The sequence below is a fragment of the Chiloscyllium plagiosum genome, unplaced genomic scaffold, assembly GCF_037043375.1.
Source record: "Chiloscyllium plagiosum isolate Xiang-an unplaced genomic scaffold, Cpla_swu_hap1 HiC_scaffold_6, whole genome shotgun sequence".
In the NCBI taxonomy this organism is placed as follows: domain Eukaryota; kingdom Metazoa; phylum Chordata; class Chondrichthyes; order Orectolobiformes; family Hemiscylliidae; genus Chiloscyllium; species Chiloscyllium plagiosum.
The window spans coordinates 133,849,518-133,865,030 of record NW_028270144.1 but is presented as its reverse complement, the minus strand read 5'-3'; the positions used below and the strand labels follow the sequence as shown (position 1 = coordinate 133,865,030).

Below are 15,513 nucleotides of genomic sequence, written 5' to 3'. Positions count from 1 at the left end.
CTCTCTCTCTTTCTCTCCCATGCACTCTCTCTCTCTCCTGTGTGTTCTGTCTCTCTCTCTCCCATGCGGTCTCTCTCCTGTGTGCTCTGTCTCTCTCTCTCTCCCGTGCACTCTCTCTCCTGTGTGCTCTCTCTCTTTCTCTCCCATGCACTCTCTCTCTCTCCTGTGTGTTCTGTCTCTCTCTCTCCCATGCGGTCTCTCTCCTGTGTGCTCTGTCTCTCTCTCTCTCCTGTGTGCTCTGTCTCTTTCTCTCCCGTGCGCTCTCTCTCTCCTGCGTGCTCTGTCTCTCTCTCTCCTGTGTGCTCTGTCTCTCTCTCTCTCTCCTGTATGCTCTGTCTCTCTCTCCCGTGCGCTCTCTCTCCTGTGTGCTCTGTCTCTCTCTCCTGTGCGCTCTCTCTCTCCTGTGTGCTCTGTCTCTCTCTCTCCCGTGCGCTCTCTCTCCTGTGTGCTCTGTCTCTCCTGTGTGTTCTCTCTCTCCCATGCGCTCTCTCTCTCCCTCCCGTGCGCTCTCTCTCTCCTGTGTGCTCTCTCTCTCTCTCTCTCCCGTGTGCTCTCTCTCTCCTGTGTACTCTGTCTCTCCTGTGTGTTCTCTCTCTCCCGTGCGCTCTCTCTCTCCCGTGCGCTCTCTCTCTCCTGTGTGCTCTCTCTCTCCTGTGTGCTCTCTCTCTCCTGTGTGCTCTCTCTCCTGTGTGCTCTGTCTCTCCTATGTGCTCTCTCACTTTCTCTCCCGTGCGCTCTCTCTCTCTCTCCCACATGCTGTGCCTCCTGCGTGCTCTCTCTCCCACGCACTCTCTCTGTCTAGATTGGTTTTCCTGCTTGTTCCTTGTATCCCTCCCTCATTCCTGATACCAGACCTCTGTCTGTCCAAGGTAGACTGCCCACCTTTCTAGGGTAGAAAATTCTTGAGATTCACAGCCTTCTGATTGAAGACATTCCTCAACATCTCAGTCCTTAATCTTTACACTGAGCTCTCTGTTTTAGATTCCCAGTTTGGGGAAGCAATCTCCTTGTCAAGCCTCTTAAGAATTTTTAATGTTTCACTGAGGTTGCCTCTCATTTATCTAAACTTGCAAATTGTTTTGACTCCCTTCATAGGACAAGCTTGTCATCTCAGGAAGCATTCCTGTGAACACTTGCTGCCTCTGTCTTTTTGTCTCCCTCTCTCTGGCTGTCTCACTGTCCCCTTTCTTGTTCTCCCCTTTTCAATACTGTGCCTATCGTTATCCCACACTCATTCATACGCTCTCTCTCTCTCTCTCTCTCTCCATTTCTCTATTACAGTCTCTCTCACCTTCTTTATCTCTCATTCTCTACCTCGTTGCTTCTGTTTACTAATAGACTGTTTTTTGTAGTTTATGCTAAAGATAGTGGGAGCCCCCCCAATGTTGCCACGGTGACAGTTTCCATCAAGATTGAAGATGAGAATGACAACAAGCCTATGTTTGAGAAGGATGTGTACGAGCTGCAAGTTCCAGAAAACCAGGAGCGAGTCCCACTCTTCACAATGAAGGCAACAGATAAGGATGCGGGGGAGAACGGATGTGTGCAATATGAGATCATTGGTAAGATTGAAAAAGTGTTTGTGGTGTGCTTACAGTGTCATAACATCATATAACCGTAAAGAAACAAGAGCAGGAGTAGGCCATTTGGCCCATCAGGTCTGTTCCACCATTCAATAAGATCAAAGCTGATCTGATAATCCTCAACTCTACTTTCCTGCCTTTCTCCCATAACCCTCAGTTCCCCTCTTACTGATTAAAAATCTCTCTATCTCAGCCTCAAATATACTTAATATACTTAATAATATACTTAATGACCAGCTCCTACAGAATTCCACAGATTCACAAACTTCTCAGTGAAGGGATTCTTCCTTATCTGGATCTTAAATGAGCAACTCCTTACTCTGAGATGATTCCCTCTGATCCCAGACATTCCCACAAGGGGAAACAGCCTTTCTGCATCTCCTGTGTCAAGTCCCCTAAGAATCTTCTATGTTTCAATAAAGTCACCTCTTGTCTTCTACAATCTGATGAGTACAGGTTCAATCTACTCAACCTCTTTCACGAACAGTCTCTCCATGTTGTGGTTCTGTTCGCCGAGCTGGGAATTTGTGTTGCAGACGTTTCGTCCCCTGTCTAGGTGACATCCTCAGTGCTTGGGAGCCTCCTGTGAAGCGTTTCTGTGATGTTTCCTTCGGCATTTGTAGTGGTTTGAATCTGCCGCTTCCGGTTGTCAGTTCCAGCTGTCCGCTGCAGTGGCCGGTATATTGGGTCCAGGTCGATGTGCTTATTGATTGAATCTGTGGATGAGTGCCATGCCTCTAGGAATTCCCTGGCTGTTCTCTGTTTGGCTTGCCCTATAATAGTAGTGTTGTCCCAGTCGAATTCATGTTGCTTGTCATCTGCGTGTGTGGCTACTAAGGACAGCTGGTCGTGTCGTTTCGTGGCTAGTTGGTGTTCATGGATGCGGATCATTAGCTGTCTTCCTGTTTGTCCTATGTAGTGTTCTGTGCAGTCCTTGCATGGGATTTTGTACACTACATTGGTTTTGCTCATGCTGGGTATCGGATCCTTCGTCCTGGTGAGTTGTTGTCTGAGAGTGGCTGTTGGTTTGTGTGCTGTTATGAGTCCTAGTGGTCGCAATAGTCTGGCTGTCAGTTCAGAAATGCTCTTGATGTATGGTGAATCCACAGATTCAATCAATAAGCCAGTTTATTTTTCCTTAGACACGGGGCCCAAAGCTGTTCACAGTATTCCGGCTGTGGGCTGACTAGTGCCTTGTATAGTTTTAGCAAAACCTCCCTACTTTTATACTCCATTCCCTTGAAATAAAGGCCAACATTCCATTTGCCTTCCCGATAACTCACTGAAGGTGGGTGCTTCAGTGATTCATAGACAAGGACTTCGAATCCCTCTGTTCTGTAGCTTTCTGAAATCTTTCATAATTAAAATAATATTCATCTCCTCTATTGTTCCTGCCAAAATGCAGAACATTACATTTCCCCATGTTATATTGCATTTGGCATGTTTTTGAACACTTACCTAACATCTCTCCATCCCTCTGTATATTCTGAGTCATTCTCACCACTTGCTTGCCCAGCCATTTTTGTGTCATGTGCAAACTTGGCTATGGTGCCGTCGCTTTCCTCATCCATGTCTTTAATATTTATTGTAAATAATTGTGGCCCTAGCACTGAGCCCTGTGGCACTCCATAATGAAAACAACCTCCTTATTCTAATTCTCTGCCTTCTGTTAGTCAGCCAGTCCCCTATCCATATTAAAATATCACTTTCAACACTATGAACTCTTATCTTATTATGTAACTTAATGTATGGTACCTTATCAAACACCTGAAAATCCAAATACATGACACCCACTGCTTCCCCTTTATCTACCCTGCTTGTTACCTCCTGAAAGAGTTCTAATAGATTTGTCAGTTATGATTTTTCCCTTCATGAAGACATGACTCTGCTTCATCATATGATGCATTCTAAAAGGCTCTGCTATCGCAGAGTTTAAAACAGATCTAACATTTTCTTAATTACAGATGTTAAGCTAACCTGCCAATAATTACCTGTTTATGCCCATTTCCCTTTTTAAAGAAAGGTGTAACATTGGCAGTTTTCCAATCCTCTTGTCCTTATCCAGAATCTGAAGATCCCTGGAAGATTACTCCAGTGCACACACTATCTCTATAGCTACTGCCTTTAAAATCTGAAGATGCATTCTATCAGGTCAGGCAACTAATTGATCTTTTGCCCTATAGTTTCCTGAGCCCTTTTTCTCCAGTGATCGTTATTATAGTTGTTTCTTCTCTTCCTTTTACCCCTGGATTATTTAGTAAATTTGTGTCATCCACTGTGAAGATTGATGTGAAATGTTTATTGCCCATTATTATTTCTCCAACCTCATTGTCTCAGCGCCCTACATTCACTTTGATCTCTCTCTTTACCTTTTGATATATTTAAAGAAGCGCTTGCTGTCTGGCTTGATATTACTTACAAATTTAGCCTCAAAGTTTATTTTCTCCTTCTTTATTATTTTTTAGTCATCTTTTGTTGGTTTTTAAAATTTTCCAACCCTCTGACTTACCACTAGTTGTTGCCACATTCAATTTTTTTTCTTTAATGTCTGCAGCAGGTGGTGAGGGAGCCAACAAGAAGGAAGAACATATTTCACCTCATCCTCATTAATGTAGGAATGTCGGAGCATAGGAACAGGAATAGACCAATCAGCCTCTCAAGCATGTTCTGCCATTTAATGAGATCATGGCTAATCTGTGGTTTAACTCCATTTTACTGCCTTTGGCCCATATCCCCCCTAGTTCTGAGGAAGGGTCACTGGACCTGAAATGTTAACTCCAATTTCTCTCCACAGATGCTGCAGTCATGCTGAGTTTTTCCAGCAATCTTTGTTTTTGTCCCTTAATATCATTGCTTAATAAAAATATATCTATCTCAGATTTAAAATTAACAATTGATCTTGCATCCACTGTCATTTACAAATCTCACCCACTCTTTGTTTGTGGAAATCCTTCCTAACATCTCTCTTCAATGCTCTGACCCTAATTCTCAAACTATGCTCCTTTGTTCCAAGATCCCCAAGCAGCGGAAATAGATTACCTCTATTGACCCTGTCTTTTCCTGTTAATATCTTGAGGACTTCAATGAGATCAGTCCTTATCCTTTGAAATTCTAGAGAAAGCAGGCCTAATTCGTATAATCTCACCTCATAACTTAACCCCTGAAGTCTAGGTACCATTCTTGTAAACCTATGTTGTACTCCTTCCAAGATCAGTATATCCTTCCTGAAGTGTGGAGCTCAGATCTGCTCAGAGTTCTCCAAGAGGGGTCTCACCAGAGTTTTGTATAGCTGCAGCATAATGAGTGCATTCTTGCACTCTCGATATATCCTCTCGATATAAAAGGCGGTTTTCCATTCATTTTCTTGATTACTTTCTACACCTGTTTGTGGCATTTTAAATATCCATGCACCTGAACTGTCAAGTTTCTCTGGACATCCACTGTATTTAACTCAATACTGTCGAGAAAGTGCCCTAATCTACCCTTTTCTCAGTCAAAATTAAAAACCTCACATTTGCTTACATTGAACTCCATCTGCCACAGTTTTACCGATTTACTCAGTCTATCAACAGCCCTTTGTAATTTTATGCTATCATCTTCACTGTCTAAAATACTGACTAACATTTTGTCCTCAGCAAATTTGGATACATGACTTTCTATGCCATTATCCAAATTGTTAATAAATAATGTCAACAATTCAAACCCTAACATAGATCCTGTGGGACACCAATGGTCACATTCTGGCAGTTTGAGCACCTACCCATTATCCTTACTTTCTGTTGCCTGCCACTTATCCAATTTCTCAACCGTGTCCTCAGTTCCATGAACACCAACCTTAATTAACAGTCTCTTATGTGGGACTTTATGAGAACTTATTAAACGCCTCTTGAAAGTCCATATAACAACATCCATTGACATGCCCAGGTCCACTACCTTAGTCACCTCTTCAAAAACTTTAATGAGGTTTGTTAGCATGACCTACTTGTCATGATTCCATGACAACTGTTCCTGATTAATTAAAAATTTTCAAGTTGTTCAGTTATGCCATCTTTGATTATAAACTCCAACACGTTCCCCGCCATAAATGTAGGCTAACTGGTCTGCAATTCCCTGATTTTCGTCTTTTTCCCTCTTATAAAGCGGAGTGATGTGCAATCATCTAATCCTGAAGGATGACTCCTATATGGAGGGAACTACTGCAGATGCATCTGTCCATGCCAGTGTCAGTAAGAGTGACCAACACACAGTCCCGTCTTCACATTGAGAATAACCTCCATTGTGTTGTACGTCACTATCACCATGCTAAATGGGATAGACTTCAAACCAATCTAGCAATTCAAGACTGGGCATCCATGAGATACTGAGGGCCATTAACAGCAGCAGAATTGTACTCCAGCACAATCTGCATCCTCATGGCCCGGCATCTGTCCCACACGACCATTACCATCAATCCAGGGCATCGATGGTGAGTACAGGAGGGCATGCCAGGAGCAACACCAGGCAAACCTAAAGATGAGGTGTCAACCTGGTGAAGCCACCAAACAAGACTACTTGTGTAAACAGCAAGTGATAGATGGAGCTAAGGAATCCTACAACCGACGGATCAGATCTAAGCTCTGCAGTCTCAACAATTCCAGTCGTGAATGTTGGTGGACAATTAAACAACTCACTGGAGGAAGAGGCTCCACCAATACCCCACCCTCAATGATGGAAGAGCCCAGCACATTAGTGCAAAAGATAAGGCTGAAGCTTTCGCAGCAATCTTCAGCCAGAAGTGGCGAGTGGATGATCCATCTCAGCCTCCTCCAGTGGTCCCCAGCATCAGAGATACCAGTCTTCAGCCAATTTGATTCACTCCACGTGATATTAAGAAACAGTTGGAGGCTTTGAATACTGACAAGGCTATGGGCCCTGATAACATTCCGCAATAGCACTGAAGACCTTGTACTCCAAAAGTTGCGGCTCACCTGGCCAAGCTCTTCCAGTACAGTTACAACACTGGCATTTACCTGACAATGTAGAAAATTGCCCAGGTATATCCTGTACATAAAAAAGCAGGACAAATTCAACCCGGTCAATTACTGCCCCATCAGTCTACTCTCGATCATCAGTAAAGTGATGGAAGGTTCCATCAACAGAGCTATCAAGCTGCACCTGCTCAGCAATAACCTGCTCAGTGACAAACAGTTTGAGTTCCCCCAGGGCCATCAGCTCCTGATCTTATTACAGAAACTGAACCAGACCAGAAACATAATTCCTAGAATTCCTACCCAAATGACGTTGTAGGTCAAACTACAGCTTGTGGCCCACAGTGGTCCAATACGAGAGTTCGTCATGAACAACTAGGAAAGGCCAGTAAGTGTTTGCCCAACCAGTGTGATCCACATCTCATGAATGAATTTATAAAAGTGGCTCCTCCTGTGTCTGTATTCCCATCAGGACCTGCCCCCATAGAATCATACAATACAAAAGGGGCCTTTCAACCCATCATATCTGAAGTGAGCAAAACTGCTCTAATTCTACACTAGTCCCACTTTTCTACACTTCTCCACAGCCCTGAATGTTATGACATGTCAGTTGCCCGTCCAAGTACTTCTTAAAGATTGTGAGGTTCCCACCTCAACTAGCCACCTCCCAGCCAGTGCATTCCAGAAACCGACCACCCTCTGGGTAAAAAGCTTTTCTTCAAATCACCTCCTGCCTTTCATCTACAAAGTGTATGCCATTGTTCTATTCTTCAACTAAGGAGAACAGCTGCTTTCTACCCATCATGTCCATGCCCCTCATGATCTTATACACCTCTATCAGGTCCCCCTTGGCCTTCTCTGCTCCAAAGTTAATAACCAGAGTTTATCCAGCCTCACTTCATCGCTAACCTGCTCCATTTCCAGGCAACATCCTGGTGAATCTCCTCTATACTCCCATTCATTGAAAGCACATCCTTCCTATAGAGTGGACACCAGAACTACACACAGTCCTCCAGCTGGGTCCTCCCCAAAGTTCTGTACAACTCCAACATAATATCCCTGCTCATATAATCTGTGCCATGACTGTGCCTGACTGTGCCACGACTGTGCCACGACTGTGCCACGACTGTGCCTGACTGTGCCTGACTGTGCCACGACTGTGCCACGACTGTGCCTGACTGTGCCACGACTGTGCCACGACTGTGCCTGACTGTGCCACGACTGTGCCATGACTGTGCCACGACTGTGCCAGGACTGTGCCACGACTGTGCCATGACTGTGCCACGACTGTGCCACGACTGTGCCTGACTGTGCCACGACTGTGCCATGACTGTGCCATGACTGTGCCACGACTGTGCCATGACTGTGCCACGACTGTGCCTGACTGTGCCTGACTGTGCCATGACTGATAAAATTCCATCTGTCAATTAAATGCCCACCTGACCAATCCGTTGATATCCACCTGTAACTTAAGACCTTCATGTCATCCTCAAACTGACTTATCAACCCCCCACCCCCATCACCACCACCACCCCACATTCTCATCTCCATTATTTATGAATATCACAAAAAGGGACCCAGCGCTGATCCCACTGCACACCGGGCTCCAGTCACACACACAGCCTTCTACCTCCACCCTCCAATATAAATGGTGCCCTCCTCAAAAAATTCCACCAAATTTGTGAGACATGACCTCCCTCTGACAAAGCCATGCTTGCTACCCCAATCAAGCCTCGGTTCTCTAATTGGAGATTAATTCTTCTTCAGAATTTTCTCCAATAGTTTCCCTATTACTGATGTGAGACTCACCAGTCTGTAATTCTCTGGTTTATCCTTACCGCCCTTCTTGTGAAGTGGAACCACATTAGCTATTCTCCAGTCCCCTGTGGCCAGGGAGGAATTAAAAACTTGAGTCAGAGCCTCTGTAATTTCCTCCCTCATCTCCCACAGCATTCTGAGATACAACTCATCCAGTCCTGGGGATTTGTCCACTTTAAGCCTAATCCAAACCTTCACTGACTCCTCATTTCTGATGTCAATCTGCTCACGTGAAGGCAGATGTGAAGTGCTGGATTAGTTCTCTCCCAATGTTCTCCAGCTCCACACACAGATTCCCCCCTTGGTCCCTAATAGACCCTTTTTTTTGCTTGTTATTCTCTTGCCCATGGTGTACTTGTAGGTTATTTTGGGACTCTCCCTAATCTTACCCACTAAAGTCTTATCATGCGTCCTCCTTGCACTCCTAATTGCTTTCTTAAGCTTCCTCTTGCACTTTCAATAGGTCACTATAGCCTCCCTTTGCATCTGTCAAAAGCCGCTCTCTTACTTTTTATCCAGTCCTAACATTCTGAGACACCCAAGATTCTCTGGACTTGTTGCTCCTACATTTCACCTTGAAGGGAACATATTGGGCCTGATCTCTGTCCAGTACCTTTTCAAAAACTTCCCACTGTTCAGCTGTAGATTTACATTCAAGGGGCTATTCACTTTGGCCAGATCCTTTTTTATTTTAATAAAATCTGCCTTCCCCCATTCAAAACCCCCTTTTCCATACCATCTTGTTACTTTTCCATAACAGTGTTGTTGCTGCTATCATTGAAATGCTCTCTCACTGCCTGGATTCATTCCCAGAATTTGGTCCAGCGTTACACTGTTCTTTGGTGGACCATCTATATGTTGGTATAAAAAACTTTCCTGAATACATTTCAAAAAATCTGCCACTTCTAAACATAGAACATATCTACAGTTGACTGCTGATTGTTTGGGGGCTTATAATACACTCCCAGTGGTATGGGAGAAAGTGAGGACTGCAGATGCTGGAGATCAGAGTCGAGAGTGTAGTGATGGAAAAGCACAGCCTCATTCCTGATTAAGGGCTTATGCTCGAAACATCGATTTTCCTGCTCCTCAGACAGTGCCTGACCGGCTGTGCTTTTCCAGCACCACAGTCTCAACTCCCAGCAGTGTGACTACTGGGAGTCACCCAGGTAAATAGTGCGGTGAGGAAGGCATATGGCGTACTGGCTTTTATTGGTAGAGGAATTGAGTTCCGGAGTCCTGAGGTCATGATGCAGTTGTATAAGACTCTGGTGCGGCCGCATCTGGAATATTGTGTGCAGTTTTGGTCGCCATACTATAGGAAGGATGTGGAGGCACTGGAACGGGTGCAGAGGAGGTTTACCAGGATGTTGCCTGGTATGGAAGGAAGATCGTATGAGGAAAGACTGAGACACTTGGGGCTGTTTTCATTAGAGAAAAGAAGGTTTAGGGGTGACTTGATTGAGGTGTACAAGATGATTAGGGGGTTAGATAGGGTTGACAGTGTGAACCTTTTCCCGCGTATGGAGTCGGGTATTACAAGGGGGCATAACTTTAAATTAAGGGTGGTAGATATAGGACTGAAGTTAGGGGTAGGTTCTTCACTCAGCGAGTCGTAAGTTCATGGAATGCCCTGCCAGTAGCAGTGGTGGACTCTCCCTCTTTATGGGCATTTAAGCGGGCATTGGATAGGCATATGGAGGATAGTGGGTTAGTATAGGTTAGGTGGGCTTGGATCGGCGCAACATCGAGGGCCAAAGGGCCTGTACTGCGCTGTATTCTTCTATGTTCTATGTTCTACTGCCCTTTTTAATTCCTAAACTCTACTTACAAAGCCTCATTTGAAGACCCGTCCAAGATATCATCCCTCTTTAATGAATAATACGACATCACCTCCTCTTTTACATCCTCTCCTGTCCTGCCTGAAGATCCTATGCAATGGAATGTTGAATTGTCATTCCTGGCCATCTCTCTGCCATTTCTCTGTGATAGCAATAACACCTTAATTCTACCTGTCAATACATGCCCTGAACTCATCTGTCTTACTCCTACCATTAAGGTAGAGACCATGTCCTCTTTAGCATGCTTTGAGATATTTGGAGTAATGTTGCAGATGTGAGTGTGACCATGAGAGTGTGTCACAATGGCCTAGTGGTATTATTACTAGAGTATTAATCTAGTGATTCCCCAATAATGATCTGGGAGCCCAGGTTCAAATTCCGCTGTGACAGATTGTGAATTTTGAATTAGAGTGACAGTGTAATACAACGTGGAAACAGGCCCTTCGGTCCATGCTGACTATAGTGCCTACTCAGCTGGTTCCAATTGCTGCATTTGATCCAGATCCCTCTAAACCCTTCCCATCCATGTACCTATCCAAATATTTTTTTAAATGTTGCTATTGTACCTGCCTAAGTCACTTACTTTAGCAGCTCATTCCATATACGCACCACTCTCTGTGTGAAGACGTTGACTCTCAAGTCCTTCTTAAATCTTTCCACTGTCACCTTAACCCTATGCCCTCTAGTTTTCAATTCCCCATCCCTCGGAAAAAGACTATATGCATTCATCCTCTCTATGCCCCTCATGATTTTATGCACCTCAATAAGGTCACCCCCCATTTTCCTACATTCCAAGGAATAAAGTGCTGTCTTGGCCAAGTTTGCACGTTCTCCCCATGTCTGCAGGGTTTCCTCTGGGTGCTCCAGTTTCCTCCCACAGTCCCAAAATGTGCAGGTTAGGTGAATTGGCCATGTTAAATTGCCCGTTGTGTTCAGAGCAGCGTAGGTTAGGTGCAATAGTCAGGGGTAAATATAGGATTATAGGGTAGGGGAATGAGTCTGGGTGGGTTACTCTTCAGAGCGACAGTGTGACTTGTTGGGCCAAAGGGCCTATTTCCACACTGCCGGGATTCCATGATTCCATACCTCAGGCCTACTAAATCTGGCAATATCCTCGTAAATCTTCTTTGCACCATTTCCTTAACAGGGAGATCAAAACTTTACACAATCCTCCAAGAGTGCGGCCTCAGCAATGACTTATAAAGTAGTAACATAACATCCCAACTCTTATGCTGAATTCCTCGATAGATGAAGGCCAGTGTGCTAAATGCCTTCTCTACCATCCTGTCTACCTGTGATGCTGCTTTCAAATTATTAAGACCTTGTAATCCTCGGTCCCTCTGTTCCACAACACTCCTCAGGACCTTACCATTTACTGTAAAAGTCCTACCTTGGTTTGACTTTTTAAGGTGCAATACCTCACATTTATCTGTATTGAACTGCATTTGCCAATCCTCAGCCCACTTCCCAATCTGATCAAGATCCCTCTGTAATTTTAGATAACCTTCTTCGCTATAAATGATACCCCCTAATTTTGTATCATCCACAAACTTACTAATCATGCCTTGTACATTCACATCCAAATCATTTATACAAATAACAAATCATAAAGAACCTAGCACCGGCTCCTGTGGCACACCACTAGTCACAGGCATCCAGTCCAAGAAACAACCTTCAACCGTCACCCTCTGCTTCCTACCATCGAACTAATTTTGAATCCAATTATCTAGTCCTCCCTAGATCCCATGCGACCTAACCTTCATGACTAGCCTGTTGTGTGGGACCTTGTCAAAGGCCTTACTGAAGTCCATACATATAACATCCACTGCCTTACCCTCATGGTTACCTCTACAAAACATTCTAAAAGATTTGTCAGACATGACTTCCTACACACAAATCCACACTGACTATCCCTAATCAGACCTTGTCTATCCAAATGTTGTTTAATCCTGTCCCTCAGTATCCTTTCCAACAATTGCCTATCATTGAGGTCAGGCTCACTGGCCTGGAGTTCCCTGGCTTGTCCTTGCTACCTTTCTTAAACAATGGAACAACATTAGCCACCCTCCAGTCTTCCGAGACTTCACCAGTGGCTAAAGATGAAGCAAAACTCTCTGCAAGAGCCTCTGCAATTTCTCCCTAGCCTCCCACAGTGACTGAGGATGGACTTGATGAAGCCCAGGGGCTTTGTCCACCTTAATGCACTTTAAGGTTGCAAAAGCCTCCTCTCTGGTAATGTGTATGCAGTCCAAAACATCCCGACTTGTTTCCCTTATTCCTTAGCATCCATGATTCTCTCCTCAGTAAACACTGAGGAGATACATTTCATTAAAAATCACTGCCACCTTCTCTGACTGCACACACAGATGGCCATGCTGATCTTTAAGGGACCTATTTTCTCCCGAGCTACCCTTTTATTTTTAGTATAGCTATAGAATCTCTTGGGATTATCTTTAACTTTATCTGCAAGATCCATCTCATTTCCTCTTTTTGCTCTTAAGTGTGCCCCTACACTTTTTATAGTCATCTAGGGATTCATTTGAGTCCGATATCTTATACCCAATGTATGCCTTCTTTGTTCTCCTGAGCAGAGCCTCAATGTCCCTCGGAGAAAGTGAGGACTGCCATTTCTCGCGATCAGAGTCAAAATGTGTAATGCTGGAAAAGCACAGCAGGAGACTCCCCTGCTCCTCAGATGCTGCTTGACCGGCTGTGATTTTCCAGCAGCACATTTTTTGATCCTCAATATCCCTCGTCAGCCAGGTATCCCTAAACCTGCCAGCTTTTCCCTTTACCCTAATAGGGACATACTGGCCCTGGATTTTTCATATCAGACTTTTAAAAGCCTCCCATTTGCCAGTCATTCCTTTTCCTTCAAACAGACTCACCCAGTCGACCTCAACTAGTTTAGATTAGATTAGATTAGGTTAGATTACTGATAGTGTGAAAACAGGCCCTTCAGCCCAACAAGTCCACACCGACCCGCCGAAGCGCAACCCACCCAGACCCATTCCCCTACATTTACCCCTGCCCCTAACACTACGGGTGATTTAGCTTTACCAAGTCACCTAACCTGCTTGTTTTTGGACTGTAGGAGGAAACCGGAGCACCCGGAGGAAACCCACGCAGACACGGGAAAAATGTGCAAACTCCACACAGTCAGTCGCCTGAGGCAGGAATTGAACCCATGTCTCTGGCGCTGTGAGGCAGTAGTGCTAACCACTGTGCTACTGTGCCGCTTCATTGCCCCAAAATTGACCCTGCTCCAGTTTAGCACCTTAACCTGTCCTATCTTTATTCATAACTGTGTTAAAACTAAGAGAGTTATGGTCACTGGACCCAAAGTGCTCTCCGACTGACACTTCAGTCATTTGCCTGACCTTGTTTCTGAAGAGGAGCTCCAATGTTGCACCCGACCGAGTTGGGCCCTCTCCCGAGTTGGGCCCTCTCCCGAGTTGGGCCCTCTCCCGAGTTGGGCCCTCTCCCGAATTGGGCCTTCTCCCGAGTTGGGCCCTCTCCCGAGTTGGGCCCTCTCCCGAGTTGGGCCCTCTCCCGAGTTGGGCCCTCTCCCGAATTGGGCCTTCTCCCGAGTTGGGCCCTCTCCCGAGTTGGGCCCTCTCCCGAGTTGGGCCCTCTCCCGAGTTGGGCCTTCTCCCGAGTTGGGCCCTCTCCCGAGTTGGGCCCTCTCCCGAGTTGGGCCCTCTCCATACTGATTTCAGAAACTTTCTTGGACACATTTGACAAATCTGGGTCGTTTACACTCTGGGTGGCCCAGTCAACACAGGGGAAATTAAAATCTCTAACCAGTACTCCTCTATTATTCCTATAGCTATCTGCAATCTCTCCACACATCTTCTTCTCTGGTACCTGCTGGTTATTTGGCAGTCTATAATACAGTCACAACCCCTTTCTTGTGATAAGTTCTGACCATATGGCTTCATTTGATGACCCCTTCGGAGTATCCTCTCTGAACACTGTCGTTATGTCCTCGCTTATCAAAAGGACAAATCCCCCTCCTCACTTACCTGTCCTTCTGTCACGCCTGTAGCTTCTGTGTCCTGGAACACTGAGCTGCCAGTCCTGCCCTTCTCTCAGCCATGTTTCAGTTATGGCTATAATATCCCAGTCCCCAGAGCCAATCCATGCTCTGAGCTCATCTGCCTTACCAGACAGGCCTCGCTTATTCAGAGTCCCAACCCCCTGCCAAACTAGTTTAAACCCTCCGGGGTAAGACAAGCAAATCTCCCGGCAGGGATACTGGTGCCCCTCTGCTTCAAGTCCAACCCCGTCCCCTTTGGACAGGTCACCTCTACCCCAAAAGAGATCCCAATGATCCAAGAATCCACATTCTCCCGGTGTCTGCGTGGGTTTCCTCCGGGTGTTCCCACACTCGAAAATCTTGCAGGTTAGGAAAATTGGTAAAGCTAAATTGCCTGTAGTGTTAGCTGAAGGGGTGAATGTAGGGGAATGGGTCTGGGTGGGTTGCTCTTCGGAGGGTCGGTGTGGACTTGTTGCGCCGAAGGGCCTGTTTCCACACTGTAAGTAATCTAATCTAATCTAAACTGAAAACCTTACTCCCTCCATCAGCTTCTCAGCCACACATCCGTCTGGCCTATCTTTCTATGTCTATTCTCACTGGCATATGGCACTGGGAGTAATCTGGAGATCACTACCTTTGATGTCCTGCTTTTTAACTTCTTACCGAATTCCTTATACTCATTTCACAGGATGCCATCCCTTTGCCTACCTATATCATGTGTAGCAATGTACACAATGACTTCTTGCTGTTCACCCTCCCCGTTCAGAATGTCTGTAAGCACTCAGAGACATCCTTGACCCTGGCACCTGGGAGGCAGCATACCATCCTGGGGTCTCTTCTGTGGTCACAGAATCTCCTGTCTGTCCCCCTCATGACTGAATGTCCTATCAGTATCACTCTGTCTGACTGCACCCTTTCCCTCTGGACCTCAGAGCTGATCACAATGCCACTGACCTGACCACTGCTGCTCGCCCCTGAAAGGTCATCCACCCCGAACAGTATCCAAAGCAATATACCTGTTATTGAGGGGACTGGCCAAAGGGAAACCCTGCACTATCTGCCTTCCACCCTTACCTCTTCTGGTGGTCACACAGCTACCTGCAGCCCCTGCACCTTCGGAGTGAACACTTCACTCTAGCAAAGCGAAAGTGAGGACTGCAGATGCTGGAGATCAGAGTTTAGATCAGTGTGGTGCTGGAAAAGCACAGCAGGTCAGGCAGCATCCGAGGAGCAGGAGAATCGACGTTTCAGGCAAAAGCCTTTCA

At 45.6% G+C, this 15,513-nt stretch overlaps 1 protein-coding gene across 1 annotated transcript in view; it reads left to right on the top strand.

Moving 5' to 3' along the window:
* Positions 1–15,513, top strand: part of LOC122551097 (protocadherin-16-like) — a 370,928-nt gene that overhangs the window by 289,733 nt on the left and 65,682 nt on the right. The window contains exon 13 of the mRNA XM_087988529.1: positions 1,353–1,562. Coding sequence (XP_087844655.1) covers positions 1,353–1,562 — 210 coding nt within the window. The remainder of the gene's footprint in view (positions 1–1,352; positions 1,563–15,513) is intronic.